This window comes from Salvelinus namaycush, chromosome 15, assembly GCF_016432855.1.
Source record: "Salvelinus namaycush isolate Seneca chromosome 15, SaNama_1.0, whole genome shotgun sequence".
NCBI classification, from domain to species: Eukaryota; Metazoa; Chordata; class Actinopteri; order Salmoniformes; family Salmonidae; genus Salvelinus; species Salvelinus namaycush.
This window is the reverse complement of record NC_052321.1, coordinates 25,650,217-25,667,016: the sequence shown is the minus strand read 5'-3', so window position 1 is coordinate 25,667,016 and position 16,800 is coordinate 25,650,217. Positions and strand designations below refer to the sequence as shown.

At 39.6% G+C, this 16,800-nt stretch overlaps 1 protein-coding gene across 1 annotated transcript; it reads left to right on the top strand.

The window, feature by feature from the left end:
• The first annotated feature begins 317 nt into the window (after positions 1-317).
• On the top strand, positions 318-11,620 carry LOC120060360 (tumor necrosis factor alpha-induced protein 2-like). Its single transcript, XM_039009624.1, has 12 exons — positions 318-452; positions 5,389-5,616; positions 5,870-6,521; positions 6,620-6,731; positions 7,567-7,689; positions 7,821-7,915; positions 8,043-8,138; positions 8,233-8,359; positions 8,500-8,625; positions 8,755-8,910; positions 9,084-9,205; positions 9,449-11,620. The coding sequence occupies exons 1-12, from the start codon at positions 419-421 to the stop codon at positions 9,594-9,596; spliced, it is 2,019 nt and encodes a 672-aa protein (XP_038865552.1). The 5' UTR covers positions 318-418; the 3' UTR covers positions 9,597-11,620.
• Positions 11,621-16,800: the final 5,180 nt, after the last annotated feature.

The following is a 16,800-nucleotide window of genomic DNA, read 5'->3' as shown; positions in this document are numbered from 1 at the left end:
TTGTCAGCTTATTAATTATATTGTAGCTATAATGATAAGCAAATGTGTCATAAAAGTAATCATTATCTTGTACATCAAGTTTTATTTGAAGTCAATACATATTTGCCTGTTTATCATGTGAGATGCATGCAGGCCAACCCAGCACACGATAGGATTGGGAAATATGTTTGAGACATGCTCTATGAAAACAAACTCCAAAGCATCAGATCACAGAAGCCAGCTACACATACAGGAAAACACATATCGTCATATGAGGAAGGAAGCAATGTTGCTAAAGAGCAGCTCAACCGTCTTATAAAAGACTGCTCAGTATCCTCCTGAGGTGTCTATTTCTAAGCAACATTCAGTTCACCTGGACCACATGCAGGGGAGGTAGAACACTTGACCCATCATTAATATCAGTGCACACTGTGGAAGAATGAAGTTATTTCGAGGGTTGAGGGATGAAGCAGGTAAGGAATGATCATTTCTCAAGTCTAGAACTCAATGACATTGCATAACGGAAAATAAATCTAACAATTAAGCTTTCACTGCTTTAGTAGTTATTATTGACATAGCTAAGCAATAGTCTATCTGTTTAAAACAGGTGATAAATTCCATAGCCTCAAAGTGTTTTATGGTCTATTCAATCAAATCCGCTTTAGCCAACATCCGCATAGCTGATATTTTGACGGTGTTGGAGGTGAACTGCGTTAAGGCAGTCAAATCCACAAGCTCTCCCTGCATTATCCCTAAAGTGGAAATTGCCATTGGCTGCACGGAATTGGATTAAGAGAAATCCGATGCAGCCTTGTTTACAAGTTCGAACACTGAAATGTGAGATGTCATCTCACCTCGATTAGGCTGATATAAATCCTCATTATTTTGTTTAAAAAAAAATTATTTGAGCATAATTACTGTATTTCTATATAACCTACACTTTCTCGTTCTGAACTTCTACAAAAGTGGGATAGGTGTGGGTTTGTGAGATATTTTTTAGGTGGTTTGACACTTTATTCAGACAGTAATGAAATAAGGAGACAGGCAAATGTTAGAAACAGTGGGAAGAATGGAAGCAGGCAATGATCCCTGTTCTCAGGTGGAAAGTTGCATGCAACACGTGCCTGGGAGTGTTACCACTACACCAAGACTCTACACAGGAAATATTAATAATGGTTGATGGCAGTGGTTAACCAAATCATAGTTTGCAGATTGGAAACATTTTGTATTTTGTAATTTGGGTGAACTCTTTAAAATAGGGCTGGAAGAAAATCCTGCTTGCTCTCTCTCCATACCCTCCTGGAGGGTATGTTTCCCAAGAGTTGAGTGTTTGAAAATGTTCTTGTTATAATAATACATTTCTCAAAATCACCAAACCTTAAAGAAGAATGCTATGAATATCAATATTCAGGTGGTTTATGCCTACTAGTTGAAGGTCCTTGCCATCCTTTTACTCTACATAAACAAAATATGTGTTTATGAGTTGTGAGTCCCCCTATCATCCCCGCCTAGCATGTGCACAATACTAAAATGTCAAAAATTATATTTGATTCCTGGAGAAATGCTTATTTCTATGACTTATTCAAAACTGTCCATGAATGGCTGAAAAAATACATAGCCTCATATTATTCATTCTCAAAGACAAGTAGAAATATGAGATTTTAAACATGTGATTACACTGGCATAATTGGGAAGAAGTGGAATAACAAAGTAAGTGTGGGAATAACAGTAGGGTTCTTTCTGACAAGCACAGTAATTACCCTATATTTTAGCCCATTGTTAAGAATGACAATTGTTCCACTGACCAGACTAATTAAAGTAAATAGATAATAAAATCTCCTGAAAACAAGTTGTCTTCTAAAACAGGCTATAGGCTACATGTGCACCACCAAGTCAGAACAGTAGGCTAAATTAAGAGGGGAAAAAGGACCAACTGATTAGGGTGAGGGACATGGGCTACTAACAGCTTACTACACAACATACACTTATGTATACTTTAGTTAAGAATGTAATACTATCTCCCTGGCATGTTACATAATTTACGCAGCAGCATACAATACATTTTGGACTCTGTGCTGTTTTTTTTCTGTACTGTGCTGTGCTCACTTGAACAGGAAGGTGGCGCAGAATTTGCCTTCATTCTGTCATCAAAAGTTGTCATCAAATTCTGGCATTCACTGGATTTATGGTGTTTTCAAGACAGCTGGGAACTCGAAAAACATTTTTTGGAATCATGGTAACGTCACATATCAATGCAAAAATAACATGCAAAACAGGTGGGGCTCAAAATCCCCACCTGCCCTGAATGACGGGTTGCCACAGCGTCTTTTTACAATTGTATAAACTCAGCAGAGAACGTTCTCTGGCTCAAAATGTCAAACTCATAAAAGACACACCCTCGTCCACTTACCCTCGCCTTATGCCCTTGGGGGAATCCCCGCGGCCAAGCAAGGGAAGTTTGATTAGTTCCTCTGATTAGCCAAGCAAGGGAAGTTTGCAACGTAAGTCCCTCCGCCCTCGTTTTTAATTGTACATCCACTAAGAGTCAGCCAAAACTTAAAACCTCAACGTCAATATGGTGGAGTCAACATAACATCGTAAGTAAAAACGAATGTAAATAAGTTAGAAATTGTGCTACTAATGCACGTAAAAGTCATTATGTTTTTGTTAGGTTAGCTTTTGAAAAATGTAGAACTTAATAATTTGCTAGCTATCATACTGTAGACGTATATTAATAATTATATAACGTTAGTTAATATAAGTAGACATGCAATCATAATTGACAGATTTTTGTTTTGCTTTTTTCATTTTTTCATTGTAATTTGTATATTTTTCAAATTATTATTCTTGTTTTTTATTGCAAAAAAAACAGTATACATACAATAAGTATATAAACAGACAATGATAACATATGCTAGGGGGTACAAAAAGATTATACAAAGACCTGAAAAGATACACACATATTGTTTTAACAGCTTTCTTATTAGAAGAATGTAGGATGGTCTTAATGTACTGCTCGAATTCATTATAGACAACACGGAATAATGTTTTTTTATTCGTGAATTTACATTTGGGAATATGATATTTTACCATCAGCACAATTAGATTCATGAGGTAAAAATGTTTCTTTATCCTTATTATAGTTAAGGAAACCGAGCAGCACATTCTCCCATAAAACAAGACATCAAGAATATTAACAATTATAAAACTATGAATATCTTTCCATAATTTCTTTACATGTAGACAATGCCAAAATGAATGCAAAACTGTTTCTGGATGCGAAAACACAAAAAGTACAGTTAATGTTAATGTGTTTTTTGTTTCTTCAGGTAATGATTCACAGGGTAATACTTATGGATCATTCTGAAAGAGACCTCTTTGACCTTGTTAACAAGCAGGTATTTGTGTGGTAATGACCAGACTTTTTCCCAACAGATATTATTGTGACATAAGGAATGGATAAAATATCCCTTTGAAATAAAGCACGTATAGATCTGTTGTTCTGAGGGGGCAAGGAGAAACACAGTTTTCCTATTGGAGAGTCAACTGGATTAAGCGAGGGTAGGTCAAAAAGGTGAGGTCTGGTTACATCTCTAAACAACAGAGTACCAAATAGAATAGCATCAAAGACTATGGCAAACTCTCTATGTGTAACAGGGATATTGTAACGAGATAGAAATTCCTCATAATTGAGTAACAATCCTTCTGCATTGAAAAGTTGACTCACCAGCAGGATATGATTATTAAACCAGTTCATAAAAAATAAAGACTTGTTTCTATACCAAATAACCTTATTGTTCAAAATGAAAATACCTATGCGGGGGAAAAGTATGTTTATATATTAACGACCACGCTGAGGATACTTGCCTATGAAAAGCAGATAATTTTGTAGGAATCTTATGAATGTTATAGTTACAAAGTTACATAAAATTGAAGCCACCAAAATGGGAGAAGATATAATGAGGGATGAAATTCCAAATTGAATTTGGATTCTTTAAGAAATGTTTATCCCAATTTATCTTAAAGGGATTATTCAAAGTAGGAAAATCAAAAAAATTGAGACCACCATATTCATATGTGTTTATAACGACAGATTTCCTAATATAATGTGTACGATTTTTCCAGATGAAGTTGAAAAGCATCTGGTCAACCGCTTTACCTATTTTGTTGTCAAGATGTAGGGACTGGGCTGCATAAGTAAGTCTGGAGATACCTTCAGCTTTAGAAAGCAATACTAAACCTTTCAAGGATCCTCCCCTGCCCTGCAAGTGCATACAAAACAAAATATCTAAAAAATGTATTCGCTACATGCCTGTATTTGAATTGATATAATGTGGATTTGTATTATTATTTTATTTTTTCTCTTCCTTATTTTTTTGTGGAATCCCTCTGGCTGTTCTGCTTCTTTTTTTTCACATGTTACTGTTTAATTAAAAAAAGTGTACACTCATCAGACGTCAGGATCAGAAGTGTCCACTTCATTTGACTGCTGAGGGGAGAGGGTGTGTCTTTTAAGTTTTTGGAATGCCCTCTCCATTCAGTGCCACTATTCTTGAGGGGCGTTTCTTTAAAACATGCAACCAATTATCTTGATCGCTTACATATTTAGACCAATCATATTCTTCAATATGCGGTGGTTGACAGTGTGGCAGGGCAGGACCATTATAGATGTTCCGCTCGTGATGTTAAGTTGCAGGCGCATATATGCTCCGATTTCAGAATGAGTTGGAGCACAGTTGAAAAGTTAAGGCGCTGACTATATAATCGACTAATTACAAAAATAAATTCAGTAATTTTCAATGCGTGAGATATAAGACGTGTGCCGTGCGAGCGTGAGAAGAGGGTCAAATGCGTGTATTTCACGACCAATGACCAATGGGTGAGAGTTGGCAACTCTGGTTCTACGCTATACAAGTAAAGTGGTCAGTCCTGTCGGGAGAGTAGAGCTATTCCTTTCGGTTCACACTTATTTTTCTATCAGGCTTAAGGTATGTCTATACTGAATGCTTTCTTTTACACATACTGAACGTTTGCTTATGATCTCAAAATTATAATTAACAAAATATACATAGCAATGATATCTGCAGAATATATATCTTATCTTTTACCCACTTTTTTAGGGTAACGTTAGATAAAGATATTGCCAGATAAAAAGGCCTTCAAATCAAATAGTATTGGTCACATACACATTTTTAGCAGTAGCGAAATGCTTAACCGTTATACTAAATGGTCCAAACCTCTTGATGAGTTCGCTATGTGTTGTGTTAAAGTCGCTGCAATATTTAACAGCGCATCAGATTGAATACCATCAGTTTATTGCACATTGTGTCTGTAAAACACCCCCATCGGCATGTCTCCTCTGATGCTAAAGCAGTAAGTGTCCATCTATCTCTGACTGTCTCTCTATAGTGATGAGGACCCTAAGGACTAGAAACACAGTCGCAGGAACAGAATCCACTGAGCCAAACTCTCCAGTGGAACACAACAAACTCTCCAGTGGAAAGACAACATCAGCTGGAAGAAAGTTTAAACATTTAACATTGCCCCAGATCCTAAGACGGAATTCCAAGAGTAACACCAACATCACTGCTCCAGATGTCCCCAACACATCCAGTGTTATTACTTCCCCTCTCGAGGGTGAGTAAACACTGCAATGAGTTGTACCTTTATCTGTCATTGCATTGCAATTTCAAATGATTCCTTTCTTGTCAAAGGTTATCAAAATCCCTATGGAATTTACATTTCCCTTATGACTGATTCATTTGTTTATATAACATCTGTAGATGGTTAATTTAACAGATATCATACAGTACATTCATATGCAAATGTTTTATGGCATATAGTTTAGACACTGTAAACACTACACAGTCTTTGTTGTCTTTCCCCTCAGAGTTGTTGACTTTTGAGCAGAACCTTGAGAGAAATTGCCTGTCTGCTGCTGGCCAACAGCTGATTGAGAGAGAGGAGCGTCTATATGGACAGATCTCAGAAGAGTTGGTTCAGTCGAGCACAGAGAGGGAGGAGGAGGAAGAGCAGTTCACCAGAGATCACAAAGCCCTCCTCAGCCAAATAGACCTGGCTGTAAAGAGTTCTCTCAGTCCAGACGAAGACAGTCTTGAAGCTCTGAAGTCTGCAGTGAAAGCTATCCTACAGGAGGAGGAGCAGGATAGGCGATGGCTGAAGCAGGTGGGTAAACAGCCTGCCTGGAGACCCAGTGAGTGTAGACGTCACCACAACACTGTCCTCCAGAGCCTGGTGGAGGAGCGTATGGACAATGCCGAATTGCCTCCTGAAGAGAGCAACAAGCTACGCTCCTCCCTGCAGAGGGATGTCTGTGGGAAGGGCAGGAGGCTGCAGGAGGACCTGCTGAGGGTGGTGAAGGATGTGAAGGGCTGCTACCCAGAGGACATGGATATCTGCAACTTCTATGGAAAGATGTATCACCAAGCCTTCAGCGCAGGGATGAGGAAGATTGAAGAGTATGGGCTGGGCATGGATGACTGCTCTTACCTCCTGTATTGGGTGAATGTTGCCTACCCAGAGTGAGTGATGTCTTGTTTGTGTTTGGTTATTAAAATACTTTATAATGAGGTTAGGAAATGTGACTGACTAGCATAGTAACTCCTGGTTTTTGTCTTAGAATTCTACAAAATCCGGAACTGACCAAGGTGATTAACCCTGAAATGTTAGGAAAGCTCTTGACTGAGGAGTTGACAACACCATTGGAGAATCAATGTCTTACTCACAAAGAGGTAAATATGATTTCAATTCAAATGTGTCCTGCAAACTGGACCACAGCTTTCTGACCCATGTGTTTATGTTTTTGTACAGAAAAAGATTAGGGGCTCTATTCAGTCTGTATCGCTGAAGCATTACAGATTGTGCGATAGAAATGTGAAGGTAATATCTGATTGAGCCGACATATGCAGCGTTTATCGTGAATAAAGTCTTCACTAACGCAGGAACATTACCTTTAAATTTCAATCATGCTGTACCGCTGAACTTCCGCTGAACTTCCGCAATACGGTTTGAATAGAGCCCTACAGATGTAGGATCTTGCAACAACAAAAAACTATTCAAGGTTTAAAAGGCTTCTAAAGTTAGTAATTTCCACTTAAAATGTTCAGACTTGATTTACCCTTACTAAAAATGTATCAACCTCTCCAGAAATGTCTATTTATAATCCACACAATAATTCACATTTCCTGTTGCTGCAGGATTATTTTCCTGCTCTCAAATGCAGGGTCAAATTAAGATCTTACATCTGGAGATGTAAATGATGGCTTGTGGATCATTAAAAAAAGTGTATGGTAATAAGCCAACACTTTTTTGGTTCCAGGTAAAACTATTTTGGGTTCCATGTAGAATCCTCTGGGGAAAGGGTTCTACATGTAACCCAATAGGGTTCTACCTGGAACCAAAAACAGTTATTCTATGGGAAGAGACAAAGAACCCTTTTGTGGGATTATTACCATTAACTTTTTTTAGGTTATATTTTAGGTTATAGATAGCACCGTTTTTTCTAAGAGTGCAGAGATAAATGTTTCCCTTGTTAGATGCATTGTTTTCTTGATGCCCTGTTTTCAGACAGAGGTGCAGACATTGATCAACAAAGTGCTGATGGTGGAGGAGCAAGCCTGGATGGAGGGGTCTGTGCCTGAGCTCAGAGACGACTGTTACTTTAGCCCCTTGGCCATCGACGTAATTCAGGTAGACATCATATAGGAAATATTTGGCATCCTCATGCCTTTATTGCTCTAACTATTCAGTTAGTCACAAATTAGGTTGTTGATTTTAACAGGGATTAATTTAATACATTTTTTATTTCACTGTCCCTTTAGTTTATTAATGCTGCAGTGAAATCGATAGAGACAGTTTTGGGAGCCACGTCCAAAGTCCAGATAATTGTTTGCCTGTTGAAGGACTTCTTGAATAGGTACTACAGTATACACTTTTTGCAGGAAAGAATTACATGACCTGAAGTTACAATGCATTGTATTCTACTCCAAATACTATCAAATTATGATTATCTATTACTAATATACCAAATTACACACTTGCAGCTATAAGAAATTCCAGGAGAAAGTTCTCAAGGGAAGCAACAATGGAAACAGCAGAACTGTGATAATGGCCAATCTTGCCTGTGTTGAGCAATTTAGGTATGTTTTACTTTTCTTTTCAGTTTTTATATCCACATTGATAGAACCACCAAGACATCTAGTCATCTAATTTGATGTCTATGATTCCACACAGGGACTATATTGTGAACAAAGCCGATATCTTCCCAGTGGATGTAAAGGAATGCTGTCTGTCCATAGTAGCTGAAATGAAAAACATTGGCTACACATCTTTAACAAGCCCTATACACAAGGATCTCAAGGTATAGCTGACTTACACAACTCATCTCTCTTTGATTTTGCATCTGAGCCAAGTAATATAAAGTGCAATGTACCTACTAGCCTGTCCTTGCTCTTAATTCAGTACTGATCTATTGTCTATCTGCCCTCTCCACACACACAGTCTCAGTACAGCGGTCTGGGGACGCCTGTCTGGTTGGAGAAGAAGAAACAGGTGTTTGAGAAGCTGTTTGAAGGAATTAACAAACACACCCAGGATCTTAAGGGCTTGACTGACTCCTGTCATCAGGTAAATTGATTAACAGATTGATTGAGAGATGGAATGGCTGATTTCCTGGTTGGTTGGTAGGTTGGTTAATTGATAGATTGAGAAATTGATTGGTTGGTTGGTTGATTAATTGGTCGAATGGTTATGCAGGAGCTGCTGAGCCAGCTGCACTTGGAGGTGACAGTGGAGTACGTGAGGAGGCTACTGAAGAGGAAGATAAAGCTGAGAGACAAAGAGATGCAGGAGCAGGCGGCCAGGTCGGTGTGTGAAGATGGCCAGAGACTACACAAACTGTTCACTGAAGCGGTGAGAATACACACACACACACACACACACACACACACACACACACACACACACACACACACACACACACACACACACACACACACACACACACACACACACACACACACACACACGCACACACACACACACACACACACACACTGGAGATCATATTGTGTTTGTTGTCACAGGGTTCCAGGGAGGAGTGGCTAAGTGACATCCTGCCCAAGATTGCTGAAGTGCTGAAACTCCAAGACATTTCCTCCATACAGCTGGAGATAGTGACTCTGAGTCAAGCTTACCCTGATCTCAGGTTAAACTTTCATACTTGTTATTCACATAACTGTTGTTAGAAAATACTGTAGCTATTTGATTTTGTATTTCCTTTGCATATTCTAATGCAGTGATTGCTTATATTGATACAGCTGAAACAGTTCCTTTTATAATGCTAAATGCAGTTACAGTGCCTTGGCACAAGGCCAATAACACAGTGCAGATGATGCTGTGTTTGCGTTGAACACACAGTGAGCTCAACCTTTTCCACTTTAACCCACAGTGAATTCCAGGTGTCCGCCCTGCTTAGCCTCAAATCCAACCTTTCTGCCTCTGCCGTGAAGAGGGTAAAGAAGACCCTCCTGGACAACCAGGACACCACCAGCTCCCAGGATGCCCCATCTTTTTTCTCCAAGGTACAGGTCAAATGAGTTTTGAATACTCTTAATGAATCAAGTCTGCAATGCTCTTGTAAGGAAAGTACCCTAAAGAGGGGACTAGCGTGGTTCTGGTTCCGGTTCTGACCGAAATGTTCGCTTATAAATTGTTCTGTGGACACCATAGATTGAAATAGCATGCATTCAGCGATAGCCCTAGATCTCACGGACTCGGGAGTATATATCTTCCACATGTGTACCTCAGGCTGTGAAATCTGACATCACTTGAAGCTGGGATGTCCTGCCTACCATTTCATTCACTCTTCCAACTCTCCATCAACTACTGGCTGAACGCTACGTCACAGCCATTGACAAAGCACATGCCTGCAATCCTTAGTTCCTAGCTTAGCAGGAGAGAATGGTTTCATCACATCCAGAACTTTATCAAAGTCATCAAAAATAATTCTGAGATTTTAAATATATGTTTTTTCTGTTTGTCATAGACAGACAAGATTAATATGAGAAGAATGGCCAGTTCATAATGAGTAGAGAATATGCACATTTTCTCTAACATTTTCTCTAACATGTATTTTACAGTTATAAGGAAGTTGACATTTTATAGTTAGTCGTTTTAGAATTTGATTGTACTATATTTAGAAAGCATATACGTCATTTCAAGCCTCAGTTTTGTTGAATAGCAAATACATCATAAAATATTTCATATGTGTATCATATTTGTACTGTGTACTTGAGCGTGTGTCCTCTAAAGTATTCTGCATTACAAGTTATTGTTTATTGCCATCTCATGATAAATAATTACTTGTGGGTACATAGATTATAATTTAGATTACATTTTCCCTTGAATTGGTTAGTCAATGACTAAAAGTCATTGTTACCATTCTGTCAATGAAAATGCAGAGTATACACTCTAACCAATTGTCTAGCCAACCATTATTTATTTTGTGTATCAGTTCCAGGTAAACGCTCACTTTACCAGTAAGCTACCTATGACTTTGGAAGGAGGAAGGAAACCACATTAACAGCCTTGTTGTTTACAGGATAGGCATTTCAAGTGAGTCAGGCTGCCAATCATTCCAGGTTAATGTCTCTGTATCCCTTGGAAGACTGTCAATTTTGATAATAGGTTGTGATAAGGATTTAAGGGAAACACCATTCTTTGATGATAATATCCCCTGGGAGACCATTGTGGAAGCATGTAGTGGATGGTACCATTCAAATTGACTTACTGATTACTGTATGTATTGTGAATTACTGTACATTTAGGAATTTCCAATATTCGAGTACTACTCTCACAAGCCAAAAAGACTGTTAGGGGATTTCCATTCTCAGCGGAAGCACAATCACTGATAGCCTTACTGCCGTTGTCTCCATCTACAGGGCACTATTGGTTCTAAGTCTTTCCATTAGGCATTTTTGATGAGGATTAAAACCACTTGACCTGAAAATAAAAAACTTTAGGCAGTTTTACTTCCAATTTCTCTTTAAGACCGTAAATAATAACTTGCCATATAGTACCTTTTAAAAAGTTGACAAAGACATGTAAACAGAGCTCCAAATATTGTGCAGTAGGGTGAGAACTTGAGGGTCATGTTGTTTAGAATGAGGTCGTTATTGTCCTCTACCTGAGAGTTCCCACACTCAGCAGCAAAAAAGGCAGCCATACCAGGCTGCAGACCTGGTTTGGGACAGGAAAATGTAGTACACCTCCTGGCTTGCCTCCAGAACCTCCCAGGTCTGTCTCTGTGACAGTCCTCCCGTCCAATGCAGCAGAGTAGGCAGGTGCTCCATAGTACTACAACAGAGGTAAACATGTATCAATACATAAAATTGGAGATATCTAGCCTGTACTCAAGCTATTCCCTATGGAATAAAATTAGTCAGTGCTGTGGATCATGCAGACTTTGGAAACCCTGTGGCATACTCATCCGTGTGAAGTGGGGCTGTTTAACTTTGTACTATAGCTTCTTACAGATTTGATGTTGTATTTTGCATGTTGAATTATTTATTTAATAAAAAGAGCTATTCATTACATGTATGTGAGGCACCTCTGTGTAGTTGACATTTCTCAATTTCTCCTTCATGGATTCAAGAATTATGTGGTTATTTAGTATTTTCTGCCTTACTCAAGGATTTCCCTTCAATTGGTTAGTCAATGATTCCAAGTCATTGTTACCATTCTGTCAATGAAAATGGAAAGTATACACTCTAAGCACTTGTCTAGCCGACCATTATTTATTTTGTGTATCAGTTCCAGGTAAACACTCACTTTACCAGTAAGCTACACTACCGGTCCAAAGTTTTAGAACACCTACTCATTCAAGGGTTTTTCTTTATTTTTGCTATTTTCTACATTGTAGAATAATAGTGGAGACATCAAAACTATGAAATAACACATATGGAATCATGTAATAACCAAAAAAGTGTTAAACAAATCAAAATATATTTGAGATTCTTCAAATAGCCACCCTTTGCCTTGATGACAGCTTTGCACACGCTTGGCATTCTCTCAACCAGCTTCACCTGGAATGCTTTTCCAACAGTCTTGAAGGAGTTCCCACATATGCTGAGCACTTGTTGGCTGCTTTTCCTTCACTCTAAGGTCAGACTCATCCCAAACCATCTCAATTTGGTTGAGGTCGGGGGATTGTGGAGGCCAGTTCATCTGATGCAGCACTCCATCACTCTCCTTCTTGGTAAAATAGCCCTTATACAGCCTGGAGGTGTGTTGGGTCATTGTCCTGTTGAAAAACAAATGATAGTCCCACTAAGCCCAAACCAGATGGGATGGCGTATCGCTGCTGTGGTAGCCATGCTGGTTAAGTGTGCCTTGAATTCTAAATACATCACAGAGAGTGTCACCAGCAAAGCACCAACACACCATAACACTTCCTCCTCCATGCTTTGCGGTTGGAAATACACATGCGAAGATCATCCGTTCACCCACACCGCATCTCACAAGGACACGGCAGTTGGAGCCAAAAACCTCAAATTTGGACTCCAGACCAAAGGACACATTTCCACTGGTCTAATGTCCATTGCTCATGTTTCTTGGCCCAAGCAAGTCTCTTATTATTATTTTTATCCTTTAGTAGTGGTTTCTTTGTAGCAATTCGACCATGAAGGCCTGTAGGCCTCTCTCGGCCATGAAGGCCTCTCCTCTGAACAGTTGATGTTGAGATGCGTCTGTTACTTGAACTCTGTGAAGCATTTATTTGTCCTGCAATTTCTAAGGCTGATCATTCTAATTAACTTATCCTCTGCAGCATCCATCCTTCCATTCCTGTTGCGGTCCTCATGAGAGCCAGTTTCATCATAGCGCTTGATTGTTTTTGCGACTGCACTTGAAGAAACGTTCAATGTTCTTGAAATGTTCCGTATTGACTAACCTTCATGTCTTAAAGTAATGATGGACTGTCGTTTCTCTTTGCTTATTTGAGCTGTTCTTGCCATAATATGGACTTGGTCTTTTACCAAATAGGGCTATCTTCTGTATACCACCCTTACCATGTCACAACACAACTGATTGTCTCAAATGCGTTAAGGAAAGAAATTCCACAAATTAACTTTTAAGAAGGCACACCTGTTAATTGAAATGCATTCCAGGTGACTACCTCATGAAGCTGGTTGGGAGAATGCCAAGAGTGTGCAAAGCTGTCATCAAGGAAAAGGATAGCTATTTGAAGAATATCAAATAAATTATTTGTTCAACACTTCTTTTTGTTTACTACATGTTTCCATGTGTTATTTCATAGTTTTGACATCTTCACCATTATTCTACAATGTAGAAATTTGTAAAAATAAAGAAAAACCTTTGTATGACAAGATGTTCTAAAACTTTTGACCGGTAGTGTACCTATGACTTTGGAAGGAGGAAGGAAACCACATTTACAGCCTTGTTAACAGGATAGATGTTTCAAGTGAATCAGGCTGCCAATTCTTCCAGGTTAATGTCTTTATCTCCACTGGAAGACTGTCAGTGATTTATAATAGTTTGTGATAATGATATAAAGGGAAACACCATACTGTTCATTGAAAAAGATAAGCTAAATACCATCCTACCTCTCCAATGGAGCCATCCAAAATGCATTCAAATTGACTTACTGATTACTGTATTTGTACATTTTGGAATTTCCAATATTCGAGTACTACTCTCACAAGCCAAAAAGACTGTTAGGGGATTTCTCAGCGGAAGCACAATCACTGATAGCCTTACCGCCGTTGTCTCCATCTACAGGGCACTGTTGGTTCTTTTCCATTAGGCATTTTTGATGAGGATTAAAACCACTTGACCTGAAAATAAAAAACTTTAGGCAGTTTTAATTCCAATTTCTCTTTAAGACCGTAAATAATAACTTGCCATATAGTACCTTTTAAAAAGTTGACAAAGACATGTAAACAGAGCTCCAAATATTGTGCAGTAGGGTGAGAACTTGAGGGTCATGTTGTTTAGAGTGGGCTCGTTATTGTCCTTTGCCAGAGACGTCCAGTTCACACACTCAGCAGCAAAAAAGCCAGCCAAACCAGGGTGCAGACCTGGTTTGGGAGAGGTCAATGGGGTACACTTCCTGGCTTGCCTCCAGAACCTCCCGGGTCAGTCTCCATGACAGGCCTCCCTTCCAGCGCAGCAGGGCTGGAAGGTGCTCAGCAGCACTACAACAGAGATAAACATTTATCAATATATAATATTGGAGATATCAAGCCTGTTCCCAAGCTAATCCCTATGTAATAAAATTACATTCAGTGCTGTGGACCATGCAGACTTTTGAAACCCTGTGGTATACTCTGTTTTACCTTGTACTGGCGTTGTCCCTCAGTATCTCACTGACTGTTATCTTGAGACTTTCAATGTCGCTGCACTCCAGCACTTCTCTCACTTTAATCAGTATGATGTTCCACTGTTTAACATCAGGATTCTGATAAAAAGTAAGTAATGTCAGTAGAAGAATGTTGACCTTTTAAAGTAATTACACATTCTGAGAAGAACCAGCTGCATCTTATCAGGTAGAAAGGAGGCATTTATAGTAATTGGTGTACAACAGGACTAGCTTTTTTACCAGGCCTGAGAAGATGGAGTGAAGGAGCTCGGCATCATGCATCACTCTTTTGTTCACATAATCCCATCTCTTCACCAGCTTCCCATGGTTACTCTGCACCAGGTGTTGGAGGTACAGAAGGGTGATGCACTGATAGGCTTTGTTAATCACAGTCTGCAGAGAGAAGGGACAGAGATGTATAAAATAATATACTGGAAAGAACAAGAGAGAAGTGTTGAGTATTTCACATTACAGTTTCGTTATAAGAATGTAATAGGAGGGGCCTCCCGGGTGGCGCAGTGGTCTGTGCCACCAGAGACTCTGGGTTCGAGTCCAGGCTCTGTCGCAGCCGGCCGCGACAGGGAGGCCCATGGGGCGGCGCACAATTGGCCCAGCGTCGCCCGGGTTAGGGAGGGTTTGGCCGGCAGAGATATCCTTGTCTCATCGCGCTACTGTGGCGGGCCGGGCGCAGTGCACGCTGCCCTGGTCGCCAGGTGTACGGTGTTTCCTCTGACACATTGGTGCGGCTGGCTTCCTGGTTGGATGGGCATTGTGTCAAGAAGCAGTGCGGCTTGGTTGGGTTATGTTTCGGAGGACGCATGGCTCTCGACCTTCGCTTCTCCCGAGTCCGTACGGGAGTTGCAGCGATGAGACAAGACTGTAACTACTACAAATTGGATACCACGAAAATTGGGGAGAGAAAAAAAAAGAAGAAGAATGTAATAGGCATCCTCTCACACCAGATGTGAACAGTGAACACACCTTTTGCGTATCCTTGTCTTTGGGAAGGTCTTGGAAAATAAATGTAATATCTTTCATTAGATTTTCCATTTGTTCATCCTCTCTTTTGAAATACTTCTTCAAGGAAATCTGGGGATCACAAAACATTGTAACACTGTCCAGTTTCCCTTAATGGTTTCAATATAATTTCATACAAATTAAGATTACAAAATGAATGTGTTTCTAGGATGAAGTTCATATTAGAAGTGGGAACTTGTGGATTTTGAACAGATAGGCTTGTCTTGCTATAGTATTCTATTCAGCTGGGGGGGGATTAACCTGTGCAAGTTGAATTGGTTTTTCCAGGAGAAGCTTCCAAGAAAGAGCTTCCAACCCCTTAAGTGTTGATATGGTTTTAACACAGTCTAAGCTTGTGTCATCTTTGGCAATCCTTGAAATATACAACCTGCAACAGATACATAATCATAATGATTATCATGATTCAACAACAATACATGAGATTTGATTTCATAGCATAAGAAGAACATATAAAACTTACTTGAGTTCATTGCAGGTGTTGAAAGTCTTAAAGAAGTGCATTGTACCTGATGTTCCCATTCCTGCTTGTTTCTGAAGGTGCTTCTTTTCAACAGTAACATACCTGCACAGTTTAGCACAATAAGCACATTCATTCAACATTTTGCCTGGTCTCAGTGCATTACCAGACAAACAGCAAGACAATGAAACCGTAGTGTGGTACTAAGAAAAGGTGACAACTACCTTTCCACAAAGTCCTGTAGCTCTTGCCAACAGACTATTTGGACCTTGTGTCAGGTTTTGGCCAAGACTGTTCGGGTTTTGGTCACTAGATGTCCCCATTGCACCTTTTTGTACCTTTTGTTTTTCTTGCTCTATTATTGTTTGCACCTGTAGGTCATTCCCTTGTTAGTATTTAAACCCTGTGTGTTCCTCAGTTCCTTGCTCAGTGTTTGTAAGTTAGCACCCAGCCCCAGCCCAAGCCTTGTTTTATTCAGATATTTCTCTTGTTGGATTTTCCAGAGGTTCTCTGGTTTAGTTCTTGTGTATTATTTGAGTAGTCTTTTGAGGTTTGTTTTTCCCTGCTGTTTTTTTACCACTTTGTGGAGTTTCTTTTGTATTTTGGAGGATTTCCATTTTGTGCCTCTTGGCTTTATTTTTGGACATTGTGGATTTAGTTTCTTTGCCTGAAGATTTTGTTCTTTAATTAAACCACCATCTCTAGTACTGCTGTGTCTGCCTCATCTTCTGGGTTCTGACGATTATTAGTGACTGTTTCTCGCACCGGGTCCTGACAGAAACACTGAGCCATTATAATGAACCCAGAGGCAGCCAGTACCCAGGATTTTTTTTTCATGCTGTCCCACCACGAGGGGACTGTCCAACGCCACGAAGCTGCTCTGGTTCAGCAAGAGGCCTTAATGGCTAGACATTCTCAACTTCTGTCA